General features: G+C 38.2%; 1 protein-coding gene across 1 annotated transcript in view; it reads left to right on the forward strand.

The window, feature by feature from the left end:
- The first annotated feature begins 651 nt into the window (after positions 1–651).
- loxhd1b (lipoxygenase homology PLAT domains 1b) overlaps positions 652–16,426 on the forward strand; it is a 30,447-nt gene continuing 14,672 nt past the window's right edge. Inside the window, 21 exon segments of the mRNA XM_005452167.4 lie at positions 652–912; positions 2,488–2,602; positions 3,018–3,098; positions 3,185–3,369; positions 3,521–3,619; positions 3,745–3,893; positions 5,702–5,825; positions 6,147–6,256; positions 7,777–7,917; positions 8,002–8,137; positions 8,830–8,990; positions 9,094–9,180; positions 9,388–9,523; positions 9,622–9,776; positions 9,887–10,047; positions 10,336–10,412; positions 10,491–10,687; positions 11,403–11,595; positions 12,819–12,979; positions 13,094–13,412; positions 14,503–14,654. Of these exon segments, the coding sequence (XP_005452224.3) occupies positions 672–912; positions 2,488–2,602; positions 3,018–3,098; positions 3,185–3,369; positions 3,521–3,619; positions 3,745–3,893; positions 5,702–5,825; positions 6,147–6,256; positions 7,777–7,917; positions 8,002–8,137; positions 8,830–8,990; positions 9,094–9,180; positions 9,388–9,523; positions 9,622–9,776; positions 9,887–10,047; positions 10,336–10,412; positions 10,491–10,687; positions 11,403–11,595; positions 12,819–12,979; positions 13,094–13,412; positions 14,503–14,654 (3,180 nt within the window). The 5' untranslated portion in view covers positions 652–671.

Below are 16,426 nucleotides of genomic sequence, written 5' to 3' on the forward strand. Positions count from 1 at the left end.
ATTTTAATAACACCCTGTAATATAATACCAGTAATGTAATACTTACAGGGTTAGTGGATCCTGACACATATTTAACATGTATCAGTCATTTCATTTATTTACTTGCTGCCGTTGAACTGTAAGGACTTTTCTAGCAGGTCTCCATTCTGGGAGGGAACCCGCCTGCTCAGGTTACTTCATCATTTCTCATGAGGTCATGAATAAAGAGGGACATCCACAGCCACCTACCAAGAAACTATGTAAACTCTGAGTCAGACTCGTCCTCACAGTGGGTCACTCCTGTGCTGTCACGGGTCAGTTTAATCAAGTTTCAGCCACAGGAATTGGTTACGGTTACAAGGTATTAAATAAATTAAGATGTCTACAAAAAAGAAAAAAGAAGTCAGAGAGCAGTGGAGGAAACCTAACAGGTTTTTCACCAGATGAGCAGCTGAGTGAGTCAAAGGAGACTGAAGAAGAAGAAGGACAAGGATGAAGCAGGATGTAATTCTGACAAAATCAGGGTCTGATATGAGGAGCATCTAGAAAAAAGGGAAAATCAGGTCAAAAAGACAAAAGAGCATTCAGCAACAATAATGAAGTTAATGACAGCAGAACCAAGGGTAGCACGAGAGGAGAAAAGTTTCCTGATGTGATAGAAACCACAAAGAAGAAGAAGTCTTCAGTCAAAGATGGGATCAAAGGACAAAAAATCCAAGAAAGAGGAGGACCCTGAAGAAGAGGAAGGGAAAAAGAAAAAGAAAGACAAGAAGAAGAAAGGTTCAGTAAAGGGAGACAGTGATGAAGACACCAAGAAGACAAAAGGCAAGAAGAAGAAGATTGAAAATTATGTTGAAATCTATGAGAAAGAGCTTCGTACCTACGAGCCAGAAAAAGTGGAGAACTACGAGGATGAGTATCACAAAAAGAAAGGTAACTTTTTTTTTCATCACTTGTAAAATGCAGAATTCAAGATGAGGAAGCAACAGGTGTAAAATATGTATATTTAGGAGAATCAAGGACAATATAATGTCAGTTCTGCTTCAGGACAGTTATTCGACACCCAGAAGAGAGGTGGATCTTTGCAGTTTCAGGAGTCTCACTGTCTCTAGCAGTGTTGCTGCCTTAGTTTAATGTTCATGAGGCGGATGAACATAGTGGCGTAGTGAACATAAAGTCATTAATCTTTACGTGGGGTGGTTTCATGTCCATCCCAGTCCACAGAACCCAAAGCAAAGCCACACTGAACTTAACAAAAAGAAACATCATCTTGCAAAAACAAAGAAACACAATGACATGCACCAACAATATTGTAAACTTTAAATGTTAGCACTTTATTTTAGTGTTTAGACGGCTATTCACACTCACATTCAAGCAAAAGAAGTGAAAGAAAATGGATGGATGGGTTTTAGGTTTATCTTTAAAGTATTTAATTATATAAATAAATCTTGTTGTTTCAAGAAGTAAGAAATATAAAGATATATATTTGAGATTTGTTTAGTTTTAGCAATTTAATTTGGATGTAGTGGAGTGGAATCAAAAGTCATTTGGAGAACAATTAAGCTTAAATCTTGTCATGTATTCGACTTGTGTGTTGTGTGTGTCATTGAATATTTTTTCATAATCTAAGTAAAACTCAGGTTAACCAGTTACATGTCATGATAGCAGCTCTTAGTTGTGCCTGTCCTCTGGGTGCTCCTGTTTCCTCCCACAGTTCAAAGACATGCTTGTTGGGTTAATTGGTGATCCTGAACTGGCTGAAGGTGTGGATGTGAGAACGTAGAGCAACCTGGCCTTTCCGTACCTCTTTTTGTCTCAGGATTAGCCGGAATTTGATCAAGCCCTCCCCAACAATTCTATTAGTAAATATAAGAAATGGAAATCTAGATTTAAAACACCTTCAACTTCATCAGATAAACACATCACTTTAAATAGACCTTCATTATGCCTGGTTCTGATGATAACTGACCAAAATGATGGACAATTTTGGCAGAAAAATAAGCAATAATCATAAGATTTGTATGTTTTATCTTGGACAGTGTGTCACAGTGGATTACTCCATCTATGGTGCCTCGTGACTAGTCCAAAAAAAGGACACATCTCAACAATTCATAGCAAAGGGTCAGACATGTGGCCACTAGTATTATTCTTGACATACTTGCCCAGTATGACATTTCTTTTTGACCAGTTCAAAGCAATACTTCTTGCTTCATAATCATCTAATTTGATACAGTGACTATCATATAAAAATATTTAAGTTTCAAAATATATGTGAGAAACTTTTGAATTAGTGCATTAAATTTGGCAACCTATTATCTTATCTGAAAACATAACTGGGAACATCTGTGTGGGTTTGAATAAATGAAGTTTACGATAAGTTTCAGAAGGTCAGAAGTACTAAAACGCACACTGTCACCTAGTATGTATGTATTTAAGTTTACCACAATACCTCACTGCATCTTCACACCTTACTTGGTTTTATTGTTCTCCTCTTTTTGAACCCTGTAGTGTACGAGGTGGTTACCATCACTGGTGATGAGAGAGGAGCAGGCACTGATGCCAATGTGTTTATTACTCTTTTTGGAGATTATGGCATCACACCCAAAGTCCACCTGGCTAGCAAGTAAGTCACCTTTAAAGATTAGTGGAGTTTAGATGTAAGCTTACCTGCAAGTGTAATAAAGATGAAATGATCTGGTTAAATAAACAGCAAAGACTGATCACTCCTGTCACCATGTCATTTTAGTATTTATTTTTCTATATGAAGTAAAACAATGTCTTTCCTCCTCTTTCACAGCACAGAAAAGAAGTATGTATTTATTCTTGTGTTAAAAAATTGCTGTGACAGCTAAGCCTTCAGATTGTGCTGTGGTTTTTGGTGGAAACATTTCCTGCATGATTTTCTCAAAGTTTGCATGATATGGCAATTATTTTCCTAGATTTACATTTTTACTTTTGATTAGTTTGTATTTATTTTGTAGTGAATAAGAGGATGAAGTTCAGGTGACTTCTGAATTTTAAACTTTTTGGTATTTCAGGAGTTGCACAGCATTCGAAAGGGCCAAAACAGATGTGTTCAGAATTAGAACTCACAATGTTGGATCCTTGAAAAAGATAAGGTATGTTAGACATGAGATATTTTTAACAACCTTAACCTTCTTTTTGAACAGGAACGTAATTTATCCAGATGTTTCTGTTTCTCAAGGATTGAGCATGACAACACTGGCCTTAATCCCAGCTGGTTCTTGGACAGAGTCGTGGTAACGGATGTGATTCGACCTCATCTGAGATTCTATTTTGCTTGTAATAACTGGCTGAGTAAGGTGGAGGGAGATGGCCTTTATATCAGAGACCTGCTGGGTAGCATGGACCCCATGGACATACCCAAATGTATGTATGCAAAGATAAAACCCTCTAAGTATCTACCTCTGTTTATGAGTCGGCATTAGCAGCTGACATGTTTTTAAGAAGGTTATATATCGATTTGTCTTTAAACTCTGCTAAAGTTGTGACTTTTTTGTACTTTTTCTTAATTTTCCAGATAATAAATTAGTTGTGAGTGTTTTCACTGCAGATGTAAAAGGCAGTGGCACAGATGCAGATGTCTTTATTAACATCTTTGGGGAGTTTGGAGATACAGGTAATGCGTGCAGCATATCTGGTCACTTAAGTTTGACCCAAAGAACACAAAGTTCATGTAGTACTTTAATGAAACAATAATATATTTGCTATAATTTATTTATTTATTCGTTGCTCCTATTTTAGGGGAGAGGCGACTTGATAATGACAAAAATAACTTTGAAAAGGGCACAGAGGACAAATTCACCATCGAGGCACCGAACTTGGGCAAAATTAGAAAGATCACCGTTGGACATAATAACAAAGGCTCCTCAGCGGGATGGTTTGTGGAGAAGGTAAGAAACAGACACATAAACAGACAGGACAGATATTGTTTACAAGACTGTTCCCCAATGAGTCTGTAAAATAAAATGATGTTAACATGATACTAATCATGTCAAAAGATATGCCCCTTTGTCAGTTTGCAGTGTTAATGAAAAATGACTTTCATTTGTTATATAACACATTAAGGATTTTACTGTACATTATCTTGAAACAAAAGAGTCTCGCTGTGCCGCTGCCCTGCTTCTGCAGTCGTACTTAAGACATGTGATCTCCTTGTTTCCTGTCGGCTGTCTCATCTGAGACCAGCGTCCCTGCACCTCCAACACATACAGTGAGAGATGAGTTCATTCAAACAGACACGCGAAACACGCATGTCTTCATTCTACCTGCTGTGTAAAGGGACACCATGCCCCATTAAGAGATTGCCTTACAGCAAACAGACAGACGAGTCGGTAGATTTGTTGGTTACTGCAGCACAGGCTGACACCAAAGATCAGTAGTGACAATGTTACTGAGTCATATTCTATTTGCATTTCAAATGTGTTTTGTGCACTAAATTACTTATTACACTGAGATAAATTCTGGACTAAAAGATTCCGAGCATTTATTGGAGCCTAGCTTAGTTCTTGTCATTGCTACTGAAACCTCTATAAGCAGATATACAAAAATTCAGTGTTAAAAAAATAATTTACATTTTATTACAGTTTATCAGAAAATACAAAAATACATTCATACTTAAATCTAAGATAGCGAGCACATATAAAATAACTGCAAAAAATGGATAGATGTAGATAAGCATTAGAATCTGATTTTTTAAGACCAATACCGATATTTGGTGATTTATCTATTTTATCAGAATTTTTTAAGACACGTGAAACATAAACATATTTCCATAACATTTGTTATGTGAAGTTAATTATAAGTCCTTAATAAAATAATATGACAGTGCAATTAAAAATCTTTTTTTTTTTATTGTTCCAAAAAGTTCAAGTTCAATTCTGGTCAGATTAGCTGGTTGTTGTGTTTGTGGTATTCTTCTTTGCTTCATAAATTTACATTTATCAGCTGTTATATTACCAATATATTGACAAATGACTAATATAAGCTGATACATATGAGCATACTTACTTAATAAAAGCTAATAATGATTTTTAGGCTATAACATGAAAGGGAGGAATAGCTAGGGTGAAGGAATACTAATTGTGCACCATGCCCCCAAGTCTAAGCCTAGGATGAAAGCTTAGGGGAAGAAATACGTAAAGCTGATACAAAAATATATACATAAATATTGTGTGCCCTCTCATATAAAAACACATATCTAAGGATTGCGGTGCAAGTTGCACACACAACAAAAACACTGATGCCATAAAAAAGCTGTCCAGTCCTCCTAGATTAAGTTCTTGCCTAGAGCATGAAGAGAAAACAGAATACGGATGCTAAAAAGGAAACCTGCACATGCAAAACACATTTGAATAAAGCAGTCAGCATCGTATTCTGCTCTCTAGGAAAGGAACAGACACTAAGTGGATAATGAATGACAATCTTGCATGTTTCACCTCAGCAGCAGACAAATGTGCTCAGTCAGCTTTCCAGCCTTTAATTAAGAAACTGTAATTTGAAACTCGGACTGCTCTGCCTCATTTCATCCTTCTACTGTAACTTTCTCTGTAAGACGGATCATACCATTGCACTAATGTGACCTGTACTGAGCAAGCACATGAGAAGATGAAGCACCACTATCTCATTTTATTTAGGTTTTTTGATCTTTGCAGTTTCTGCTGTGACCAATTATACTGAATATTGTAATTTCTGTCTACAGGTGATAGTAGATGATCTTGGAAACAAACTAGTGTATGAATTCCCCATCAGCCGCTGGTTTGCCATCGATGAGGATGATGGGAAGATCCAGAGGGACATTTTGGTTGGAGGGAGTCAGCCCACAGGTGAAGATGAAATTTGGAAAATTGATTTTTTAAACCTGAGTAAATTCAACTTGTTTACACTATGGCAGCTTTAAGGATAGTTAACAATTCGAAGCTGTTTTACAAAAAGGTTTTCCTCAGCTTTAATTATTAACTATTAATGAATAACGGCAGGCTAACCTTGCCAGAAAGCTGTGTAAGCATTGCTTCTTGGATCAGACTTCTAATGTTTAGATCTGGGTTATCTGGTCCTGCTCGTATCCTTGGGAGTGCAGGTGCTGTGAACCATGGCGACCCACTGGCACTACCTCTGATAAGCTAACATGTAACTGTATCCATCAGGTATTGTGTACAATGTCCAGATTGTGACAGGAAACATCCGGGGTGCTGGGACCAACTCCAAAGTCCACATTGTGATGCACGGCACGAAAGGCTTGAAGAACAGTGGGAAGGTAAAGAGGAAATACAAGACACAGGACAGAAAGCATTTTACTAATACGTGTTGCAAGAGTCATTTGGGGGTTTTTTTCATTTCCAAGAGGAGAGATTATTTTAAGGAACTCAGCATGATTTATTGAAATAAATAAAGTTTTTGGCAGTTAGACACCAATGAAGCCAGATCTCAGAGCAGAGTCCAACTGTGGTAGGAAGTAGGACAGGACCTGTGGATACTTGGATAAGGATCTCTGTCTGGCCAGGATGAATTGAAGGTGGAGTCTGAAAAACAGAATGACATAAGAGCACTGAGGTTTAAAGCACAGAACAGAGGCCGACTGACTCGCAGAAGGCAGGCAAGAAAATAATTAGACTAGAGTGATAATGACAGAACTGAGTTTGACAGAATAGACTAGCAGCCCAAACACCCAAGAATCTAGGCAGATGAGTCAGTGCAGATCTTCCTTATTAAACCTTAAACTTGATTCATTTCTTTATTCTGATTTAGTCCCATTTTTTGTGACTACCTGAATCTAAAGTATATATAAAAGAGGGATAATTTTGAAGACTTGAGTTGAGAGACTGGTCCAGTTAAATGGCTCAAATTAGCTGAGGTGCTGCCTCACAGGTTTCACCCTCCTTTTGTCACTCAAACCATCCCCACCTAAGCATGGATTCATTACAGATGAGATGAATCCACTATGGTTGATTTCACTCTCTATTGTTGCCATAGCTATACAGAGAGTAAACCCCTTTTTTCCCCAGGCAGCACATTTTATTTTTATTTATTCTATAAATTCTTTGGCATTTTAGGATTTAAAGAACATTTTTGGCCTTGTTTGCCAATTTACTAAGGTTGCCTCTTCATGTTAAAAGCTCATCACTTTCATTTTTATGTATTTTTGTAATAAATGTACTTTTTGTGTAATCAGTGTGACCACTTTAAGTATATTTATTTAAATCTTGGAAATATGGTCTCTAACCAGATACCAACTCTGGATCGCATGACCTTGGCCTCCAGGAACACTGTGAGGAATCGTGGAGTCATTTTTAACCAGGATATGTCCTTCAATGCACATATTTAGCTAATATAGGAGTATTTCTTCCATTTGTCCAATATCTTTAAAATTAGAAACATCCTGTCTCAGAGTAACGCTGACACCGATCACCCTAATCGACCGCCCCCCCCTGAGCCTGGTTCTGCTGGAGGTTTCCAAAGGGCTTGCTCACAGGGGGTCATATGCTTGTTGGGGTTTATTGTAGGGTCTGCCTTACAATACAAACACCTTGAGGCAACTGTTGTTGTGATTTGGTGCTGTGTAAATAAAATTGAATTGAATTGAATGTGTATGTATAACTGCAGATAAATGTTGTGTCATTGTGCCGCTTCTTTTTTTTATAGGTTCAAGTAATTACATAAAATACTCAGATGCACTACGTTTGTTTTCACGTGACACAATTTTCTGACCAGTCATCATGAATTGGGTTCTCTGTGGACAAACCAGACTTAAACTTTTCCCCGTTGTGCTTAATCAAGGTCTTTTTGGAAGGAGGAAAGTTTGAACGGGACTTAACAGACATCTTTAATGTCGAGCTTGCTGCACTCCTCAGTCCCCTGAGCAGAGTCACCATTGGACACGACAACAGAGGGCTTAGTACTGGGTGGTACTGCGAGAAGGTGCATTTCCACAAGCACCCTTAAATGCATTAAAATGTGTTCATTTTCAATTAAATAGTTTAACAGAACTTGTGTTCTTTGCAGGTCGTGGTTTACTGCCCATTCACTGGAATAGAGCAGACTTTCCCATGCAGTAAATGGCTGGATGAAAAGGAGGGAGATGGGCTGATAGAGAGAGAGCTCTACGAGATGGTCTCACTCAGGCAGAAGAGACAGAAAAGTGAGCTGAATGTCAGTAATTACGGCTAGTCAGCAGTGGCAGCTAATGCTGTCATTTCCACTTTTATTTCCTGAACCACTCAGTAAATGAACTCACAGCCACATCACATGTAACACAAATTTGCATAATGACTCAGTAGGCAGCCTGTCTTTATTCTGCTTTGTGTGAAATTGCCAGTGAAATTAAGTCCAATATCTATTTTGAAGACATGTAACCGCTGAGTGCATTTGTTATGTATTATCTGAGTTTTCTTCTGGTCGACAAACATAAACAGCACAAGTTTATTATTTCGACATAAATTTGTAAAGTGGGCGTTCCTTCACTGGCCAGCTTCATGCCCATTCACAATCACAAAAATTCACAGTTGGGAGCTGTCTGCTACAATCACCTCAAAATGGTAGTTTCTGCCCTGAGAAGATTTTTAATGAGCAAAAATGCATTTTCAGCTGCTCCCCTGACATCTTTAAGCTCTTGTCAAAAAATCCTTCCAGAGACTTTGTGTTCCTACTGCCCTCAAATGTGTAAAGCATACTTTATTTCACTCTGCCAAAGCAATCCGGGAGAATGGATGAGCTCTTAGTCACAGTGACAAACAAATTACGATGATGAAAATGGGACACCCGTAGTTTCTAAGATATGAAAAGCTATGGCAGTCCTAATTTAAGATGATGATTTGAGTTCACATTCCTCAGAGCATCCGTGGTCGCTGTGGATCTGGACGTCGGACCTGCCCAGCGCAGGAACCGATGCTGATATCTCGTTCCAGGTGTACGGAGAAAAGGGCAAGTCAGACGAGATCAGGCTGGACAACAAAACAGACAATTTTGAACAAGGACAAGTTGACAGATTTATGGTAAGTATCCTATAATTCAGTGCTACACACATTAGTATCAGCATATCAGATATTGAGGCTGCACACAGTAATAAACAACTTTTACCTTGACTTAAAATCAAAGGTTGAACTTGCTGATTTGGGAAAACTGACCAAACTCCGTATCTGGCATGAAAAGAGGAATCCTTTTGGAGGATGGCATCTAAGCAAGGTGAGAATTTCTCAAATCTAGTAATCAGATAAATTATCTCAGCTGTGACATTTCTGCTAGTGATTTCATAAAAATCCTAAAATCTCAAACAGACAGTTTTTAGGCATTCTAGCCTGGCAAACACAAGAATGGAGCTAATAAAAAGAATTCAGCGGCTTCAGCTCCAACAGATACAATCAAAAATCAATATCATCTTTATTCATTCAGGCAACATTAATGAAAACATTAACAAAGGAGAAGTATACATTTCCTTGTGAGCGGTGGCTGGACACTAATGAAGATGATAACGAGGTCGTGAGAGAGCTTCCCGCCACCGGAGAGCTTATTGCTGAGCCTCTGCCCTGTGTGTATATCCACGTTCACCACGAACAACCCAAATCTTATTAGCTAAACAAGAAGAAGAATGTAAGCGATGATGAATTGTGTTCTTGTGCTCTGCAGTGATTAAATACAGAGTGACTGTCTGCACGGGGACGGTCAGTGGTAGCGGCACAGATGCTTCTGTTTTTCTAAATCTAATTGGAGACCAAGGGGACACTGGAGATAGGGAGCTGATCAACTGCAAAAACAACATCAACAAGTTTGAGAAAGGAAGTGTATGTATATTTAGCACTGCACTGTTAAACATAGAGCTCATGAAGAAAGTTTCACTCATTTAGAAGTCACATGACTGATCTTCATCCAATCTTATTGTGTGTTTTTCTAGTTGGATGAGTTTCTAATTGAGGCGGTGGCCATTGGGCAGATCCGCAGGGTGAGAATTGGACATGATGGCAAAGGTGGAGGCTCTGCCTGGTTTCTTGACAAAGTGATTGTAAGAGAGGAAGGACAAGCTGAGGCAAATGCCGTGGAGTTCCCCTGCAACAGGTGCTCTCGTCAGTCACAGTTGTTGGGAAATAAAATCGACACTAACTAGTCACTTTGTTAGGAACACTTCTTTAAAGACAGCCTGCCTCATTTCTTTGTTTTGATGTGCACATAAACTAAAGATCCTGATCCTGAAGATTTTATTTACTGAAGTGCTGGCACATGAATGGATGACTGGATGATTACATGTTCCTAAAAACATGTTTTGCAAGTATATACATGACAGTTGTTAAACTGTGTGTGTGTGATGGATGAGATAATAGTTTGTTTACTGAATGTGACGTGCAGATGGCTGGCCCGCAACGAGGATGATGGACAGATTGTCAGAGAATTAGTTCCGTTCGCACAAGGACAACGTCTTTACAGTAAGTTAAAGGAATCTGACATCTCGGTAACATTTGAATTTCATTGTCATGCTTATATTTGTTCTCTGTGTGTGTCAGATACCAACTATCACATCGCTGTGAAGACAGGTGACATCCCCGGAGGGAGCTCTGACTCTGATGTGTTTGTGAAGCTCTATGGAGAGAAAGGTGACACCAGTAAGATGATGCTGGTGGTCTCTGCCAACGACCTGGGGAACTACTTTGAAACAGGCCGCGTTGACATCTTCACAGTGGAAACCTTTGACATTGGACAGGTTTTTGATGTTTATGCTGATGTAAAGTACTATACATAAGTCTTGAACCACCCTTCAATTCTTTATATTTTGCTTCCATGGAAATTGACTTTTTTTTGTAAATTTTTTATGCACCAAAAGGTGATTCCCTTGTTTCAATTGTACAGAGTCTGTTTTTAGCTATATGTACTATATTTTCATATAGGTTGGCACATTTTTCAATGAATCTCTGCACCTATTTTCCAATTTTCCTTGCAAATTATAAAGATTATAAATGAGAGGTGGCTGGAGACTTTTACACACTACTGTAGTACTATGAAAAGCTTTACTAAAGACCTATTCTCACTTATGAAAGACACAAAGCCTTTTGTGATTCATTCTATTCTATTATAGGGTAATACAATCAGTATTCTAATAAAAAAAGATCTTAACTGTAGTCTAAATGCATTTGTATCCTTACTGCTAATTACTGTTGCTTAGTTACTGTTACAAACACCTCCTAGAAACAATGTTTGTAGTGTCTGTTTGTGGACAGTGGCTTAGCAACAATAATTGTCAGTAGTATAATGATTTTTTATTCAATTTTCTCCAAATATGAGAGTATATTTGCTAAAGTAAAATGGAAAAAACACATAACACAGATTCTATTGTTTTGTTTTTTCCTGTGAACTTTAAGAGTTTCTGTGTGAGATGTCTTTAATAAAATGTAATTGGTGTCATTTATTTATGCTTCCAGATCAACCGTCTGTTGATTGGCCACACTAACAAAGGCATGCGTGCGGGCTGGTTCTTGGACAGTGTTCAAATTTTGGTTCCACTTCATGGAAAGAATTACATGTTCCCCAGCCACCGCTGGCTGGACGAAGATGAGGCTGATGGCAAAACAACGGTGGAGCTCTACCCGAGCGAGATCCTGGATGTAGAACAATGTAGGCAACTCATTAAGCACAGGAAGAAAAACAGTAATAAACAGTATTGAAATGAGTGAGTAAGTCAAAAGTCAAAATGGGGAGTCATCTTCACATACCAAGGTTATTAATGGAGCCCTTCAGTGAGGTTACTATGCAGATGATACTAGGGTTATTGTACTCAGCTCTAAAGATATGAGAAATATGGCATCTAACCATCTAACTCACACTGGCATTACTTTGGCCTCCAGTTATATTGTGATGAATCTTGGAGTCATTTTTGACATTTTTGATACTGAAAAACTAGTTCATGAATTTATTACTTCTAGGCTGGACCAGTGCAATTCATTGGTATCAAGATGTTCTGAAATTTACTTAAAAGGTCATCAGTTGATCCAGAATGCCACAGACATATTCCTCCTGTATTATCATTTCTTTATTGGCCACTTTTCAGGTCTAGAACTGAATGTAAAATCCTTCTCCTCACATGCAAAGCCTAGAGAAATCAGGTACCATCATATCTTAAAGATTTCATAGTACCATATTATCCCAATAGAACACTTCGCTCTCAGACGGCAGGCTTACTTGTGCTTTCAAGAGTTTCCTAAAGTAGACTGGGCCCAGCACCCAGTTGATATTTGGGTAATAGACACACTCTCTACTTTTAAGACTAAGCTTAAAACTTTCCTTCTCAGCAAAGCTTAGTTGGGGATGAGTGAGGTGAACCTGAACTGCTATGCTGCTATGGTCCCAGGTCTCAGGCTTCTCATTATGCGCTGAGCATTTATTTTCCACTCTTTTCTCTCTTTTTGTTTTTACACAACACTAGCACTTACTTAACTCTGCCTCTCTCTCCCAGTGTGTCTTTTGCTGTCTTTTCTTTCAACCAGTCCCAGCAAATGGCTGCCCCTTCCTGAGGCTGGTTCTGCTGGAAGTTTCTTCCTGTTAAAAGGGAGTTTTTCCTTCCCACCATCACCAAGTGCTAGCTCATAGGGGGTTGTCTCTTTGTTGGGTTTTTAAAAAATATTTTTTAGACTGTAGGGTTTGGGGTCTGCAATAGAAAGCACCTTGAGATAAAAGTTATTGTGAATTTCCACTATTTAAAAACAACTACACTGAACTGAATTATTATGTAAGGAGTTTTGAATATATGAGCTTACACATCTATAGTGTATGTGTTAACACCATTGCTGCACGAAAAATACTTGTGTTCACTTTCACATTCATCGATCTGCATTTTCTAGTAATAAACTATGAGATAACAGTCGTGACCGGAGATGTGGTGTTTGCTGGCACAAATGCTGTAGTCTTCATCCAAATCTACGGAGACAAGGGGAAGACGGAGGTTATCACACTCGGAAGCAGATCCAACAACTTTGAACGGAATACCACAGAAATATTTAAGGTTTCAAATCTGGATTTTATGATTTCCAAAACTCCAAATCTATTGCAACAGTTTAACCTGAATGCAGAATTAACTGTCCAAATGTTGAATCAAAACTTTTCAATTGTTTGACAGATAGAGGCCAAAGATGTCGGAAAGATCTTTAAGATACGCATCGGTCACAATGGCGCCGGCATTGGATCTGGCTGGTTCCTGGAGACAGTGGATGTGAAACATCTCATCATGGCCTTGGTGCCCAAGGAGAAGAAAAAGGAGGACAAGAAAAAGAAGAAGAAAAAGAAGAAAGAGGAAGATGAGGATGAGGAGGGTGGCGAGGAGATGCAAGAAGTGGTGCTGACATATCATTTTCCCTGTTCACGCTGGTTGGCTGGGGGAGAGGAGGATGGCGAGCTGGTGGTGGAGCTGCTGCCTGAAGATGCAGAAGAGATGGAAGGTACTAAAGTAACAAGCTTTTAATAAATAAAAGTGTTAACTGTTTTATTTAACACAGTTGAACACAATTCATGATGATGATGATATATGTGATAGTAATAATCATCATAATAGTAATTCCCGGTAGTTCAATGGCCATGGATTTGCAACATAGTACAAAACAAAACCCTTTTCTCCTTGCATACTCCACAATAAAAATGCACTAAAATCACTCCTTCAAATATACCACCTGCAGCAAAATGGAGCTGCTATTCATGCACGGATAGAGTCAGGCGAAAAGAATAATTCGCACACAGCTTTGTTCGCTGGTCCATGAACCCTCTCTTTAAATTATATCAAAAATGCAACAGCATAAAATGTATTTTTTGAAATTGCATATGTTCTTTAAACACTTCTCAGAGTTTGGAGCATATTAAAGTTTCAGTGCGTGAGATTTTCATTATAATTTTTTTTATATTATTAATGACTGGCATCAACCTTTGCAGTCTCACTGACTGTGTGCACTCCTTAGTTACCTCCCTATGTGGAAATCTAGTCATGGAGGTAATCTACCATCTGCACTGAATTCAAATGCCTTTTCACATGAATAATGCATTCAGAGCAAAGGAAGCATACCAGTGCTGGATGAAATTCATGATTACATTGCACGTAATAATATTATTAAGTCAACCAAAACTAAAAGATTCAACATTATGTCTTTAAAGTTAGAGAGAAGAAAAGGTCTGTTTTATTCAAAGAGCACCTCTTCTTCCCATATGCATCCCTTCTCCTCACATAGTTAATTAATAAGACATAGGCTTAAACCAGGTGTATTTTCTATCAGTTTTCCAGTGAGCACCCACCTGTCTGTATTTATCTTTTTGAACAAGACTTCCCGGTACCACTTTATCCCATTTTTAGTCATTTAAGAAATTTCAATTAGCTACAGAATAAGCAATAAAGAATTTTATTTTATTTTATTTTTATTTACGACATCTTTATTGTGTCTTCAGTGTTGTGTTTTAGCCATAATTGGTTCACACATTTACTTGGAGGGCATGTATGACAGGTTAACAAGGTGTTAGTAATTGAACCCTTGTTTTGTCTGGCAGTCAACACCTATGAAGTGTGTGTCTTCACTGGTGACATGATGGGAGCCGGGTCCGACGCCAATGTCTACATTAATATTTATGGAGAGAACGGAGACACCGGAGAGCGCTGCCTGAAGAATTCTGACAACATCAATAAATTTGAGCGAGGGCAGGTAACAAAGGAAATACACAATCACTTCTAAATTTGTACGATTATAAAAAGAAACAATCTGATAATTTAGATTTAAAGACGTCGCTTGATTATATTTGTGGTTATGCTCTATTGTGGCAAGTTTTACGACTTGATATTCTTAAAAAATATATCTTAGTAGCTTTCATCACAGCTGAACATCTTTATACATTTGCTCAAAAATGTGTAATGCTGAAAATTAACCAGCAGTTAGTCAAAGATTCAACCATGTTCGCGCAACATGAGTCTTCCACTGAGGTGTGGGTGGGAGTATATTCTGGTAGGATTACAAACACTCCTGCAGGCAAGCCGGCTTGGACTCACAGGAGTCCTCTGCGTCATTGAACCCGTCCTACTTTTACTCCATACTTTATCCACACCTGTTAATTAATTATCACAGCTGGCCCTGTAAGAACATAGAGCTCACTTCAGTGGGAAATGGGTCTGTTTCTAAGACACAAGAAAAAAGCCCATTGCCATTCAGTGAGTGGGAATGTTTGGTCTGTGGCTGACAGACATCTACACCTTTTCTCTGTTTAGTTCTGCCTAAAATTGTCTTTTTCGTTAAAGATACTTTAAGAGGCATATATATCGTAACAAAATTTAAGAAAGAGAGTTTATTTATGACCAATTAAAGCACCTGAATAAACAGTGTCCCCCTCAGTTCTGCGAGAGAATTGTTCTTCTTTTTTAAAAATAATACTTTTATGTGATACAATGAAAAACAAATACTATATTTTACTCATGAGTGAGTGCCTTAACAGTGAAATAAACTGAATATTTCCTTAACAACCCCACCTCTCTTTCTCTCCCTCCTTCTCACCTTTTCTTCCTTCCTTTTTTGCTTTCTTTTACTTTTTCTTGTCACACTTGGTTTGTTTCGTTTATTGCTAGTACCTTTTTTTTTCTTGAGCTATGCCATCACTGGACATGTTGCTTGGGAGACTTCTGCTCTGTTTTCTCGACCCCTTATTACCATTTTTATTAAACGTGCTGCCGTTGCATGACGACCGGAATAACAACAACAGACATCCCTGCAGAAATCAGAGGATAACAAGCAGGGGATGTGGAAGTAGAAGGAAGCTACAAGGGAAAAGAAACAGGCCCAGAAAACAGACACTGTCATGTCTGTGAGATGGCCGGACCACGGAGAGGCTAACAGCTTTTGTGAGAAATGAGGGGCCCTTTGTGAGTGTGTTATACTGAGCGTCACAGAGACACATCTTCAGGAATTATTCAAGATCCCGTCACTAACATCAACTGTTTTCAGATGGTTCGGGCAGACAGAAATAAATCCAGGAGTGGCAAGTGGAAGGGACAAGGGAACAAACGAATGGTGCCATCCTTGTAACATTATCATGAAGAAATTTAACTGCAGCTCACATATCCATTCAACTGTTTGCTGTGGAGTATGACCAGCCGTCTTCTCCTTTTTCAACATAATTGGAAAGGTGAAAAAAATGAATTGACTTGCAAATCACTTAGTGTATTTAATTAAAAATGATACAAAAGAAAAGCATAAAAAATGTTACTGAATTTTGAAAGCTATAGTATATGCTTGTTGTGAAATTTGAATTGCATTTCAAACAATTGCAAATAGTTCGGGGATTTTTTATCCTCAGTGGATAATATTTTAAAATTTGAAGAATACACAGTATTGGAAGTCACTGTATGGACACAGAAGCACTTCTGAAAATTGTTGTCAGTGAACAGCATCCACCAAAGTGGATATTACACTTTGCAACATCTATAAAA

Source organism: Oreochromis niloticus, linkage group LG12 (genome assembly GCF_001858045.2).
Source record: "Oreochromis niloticus isolate F11D_XX linkage group LG12, O_niloticus_UMD_NMBU, whole genome shotgun sequence".
In the NCBI taxonomy this organism is placed as follows: domain Eukaryota; kingdom Metazoa; phylum Chordata; class Actinopteri; order Cichliformes; family Cichlidae; genus Oreochromis; species Oreochromis niloticus.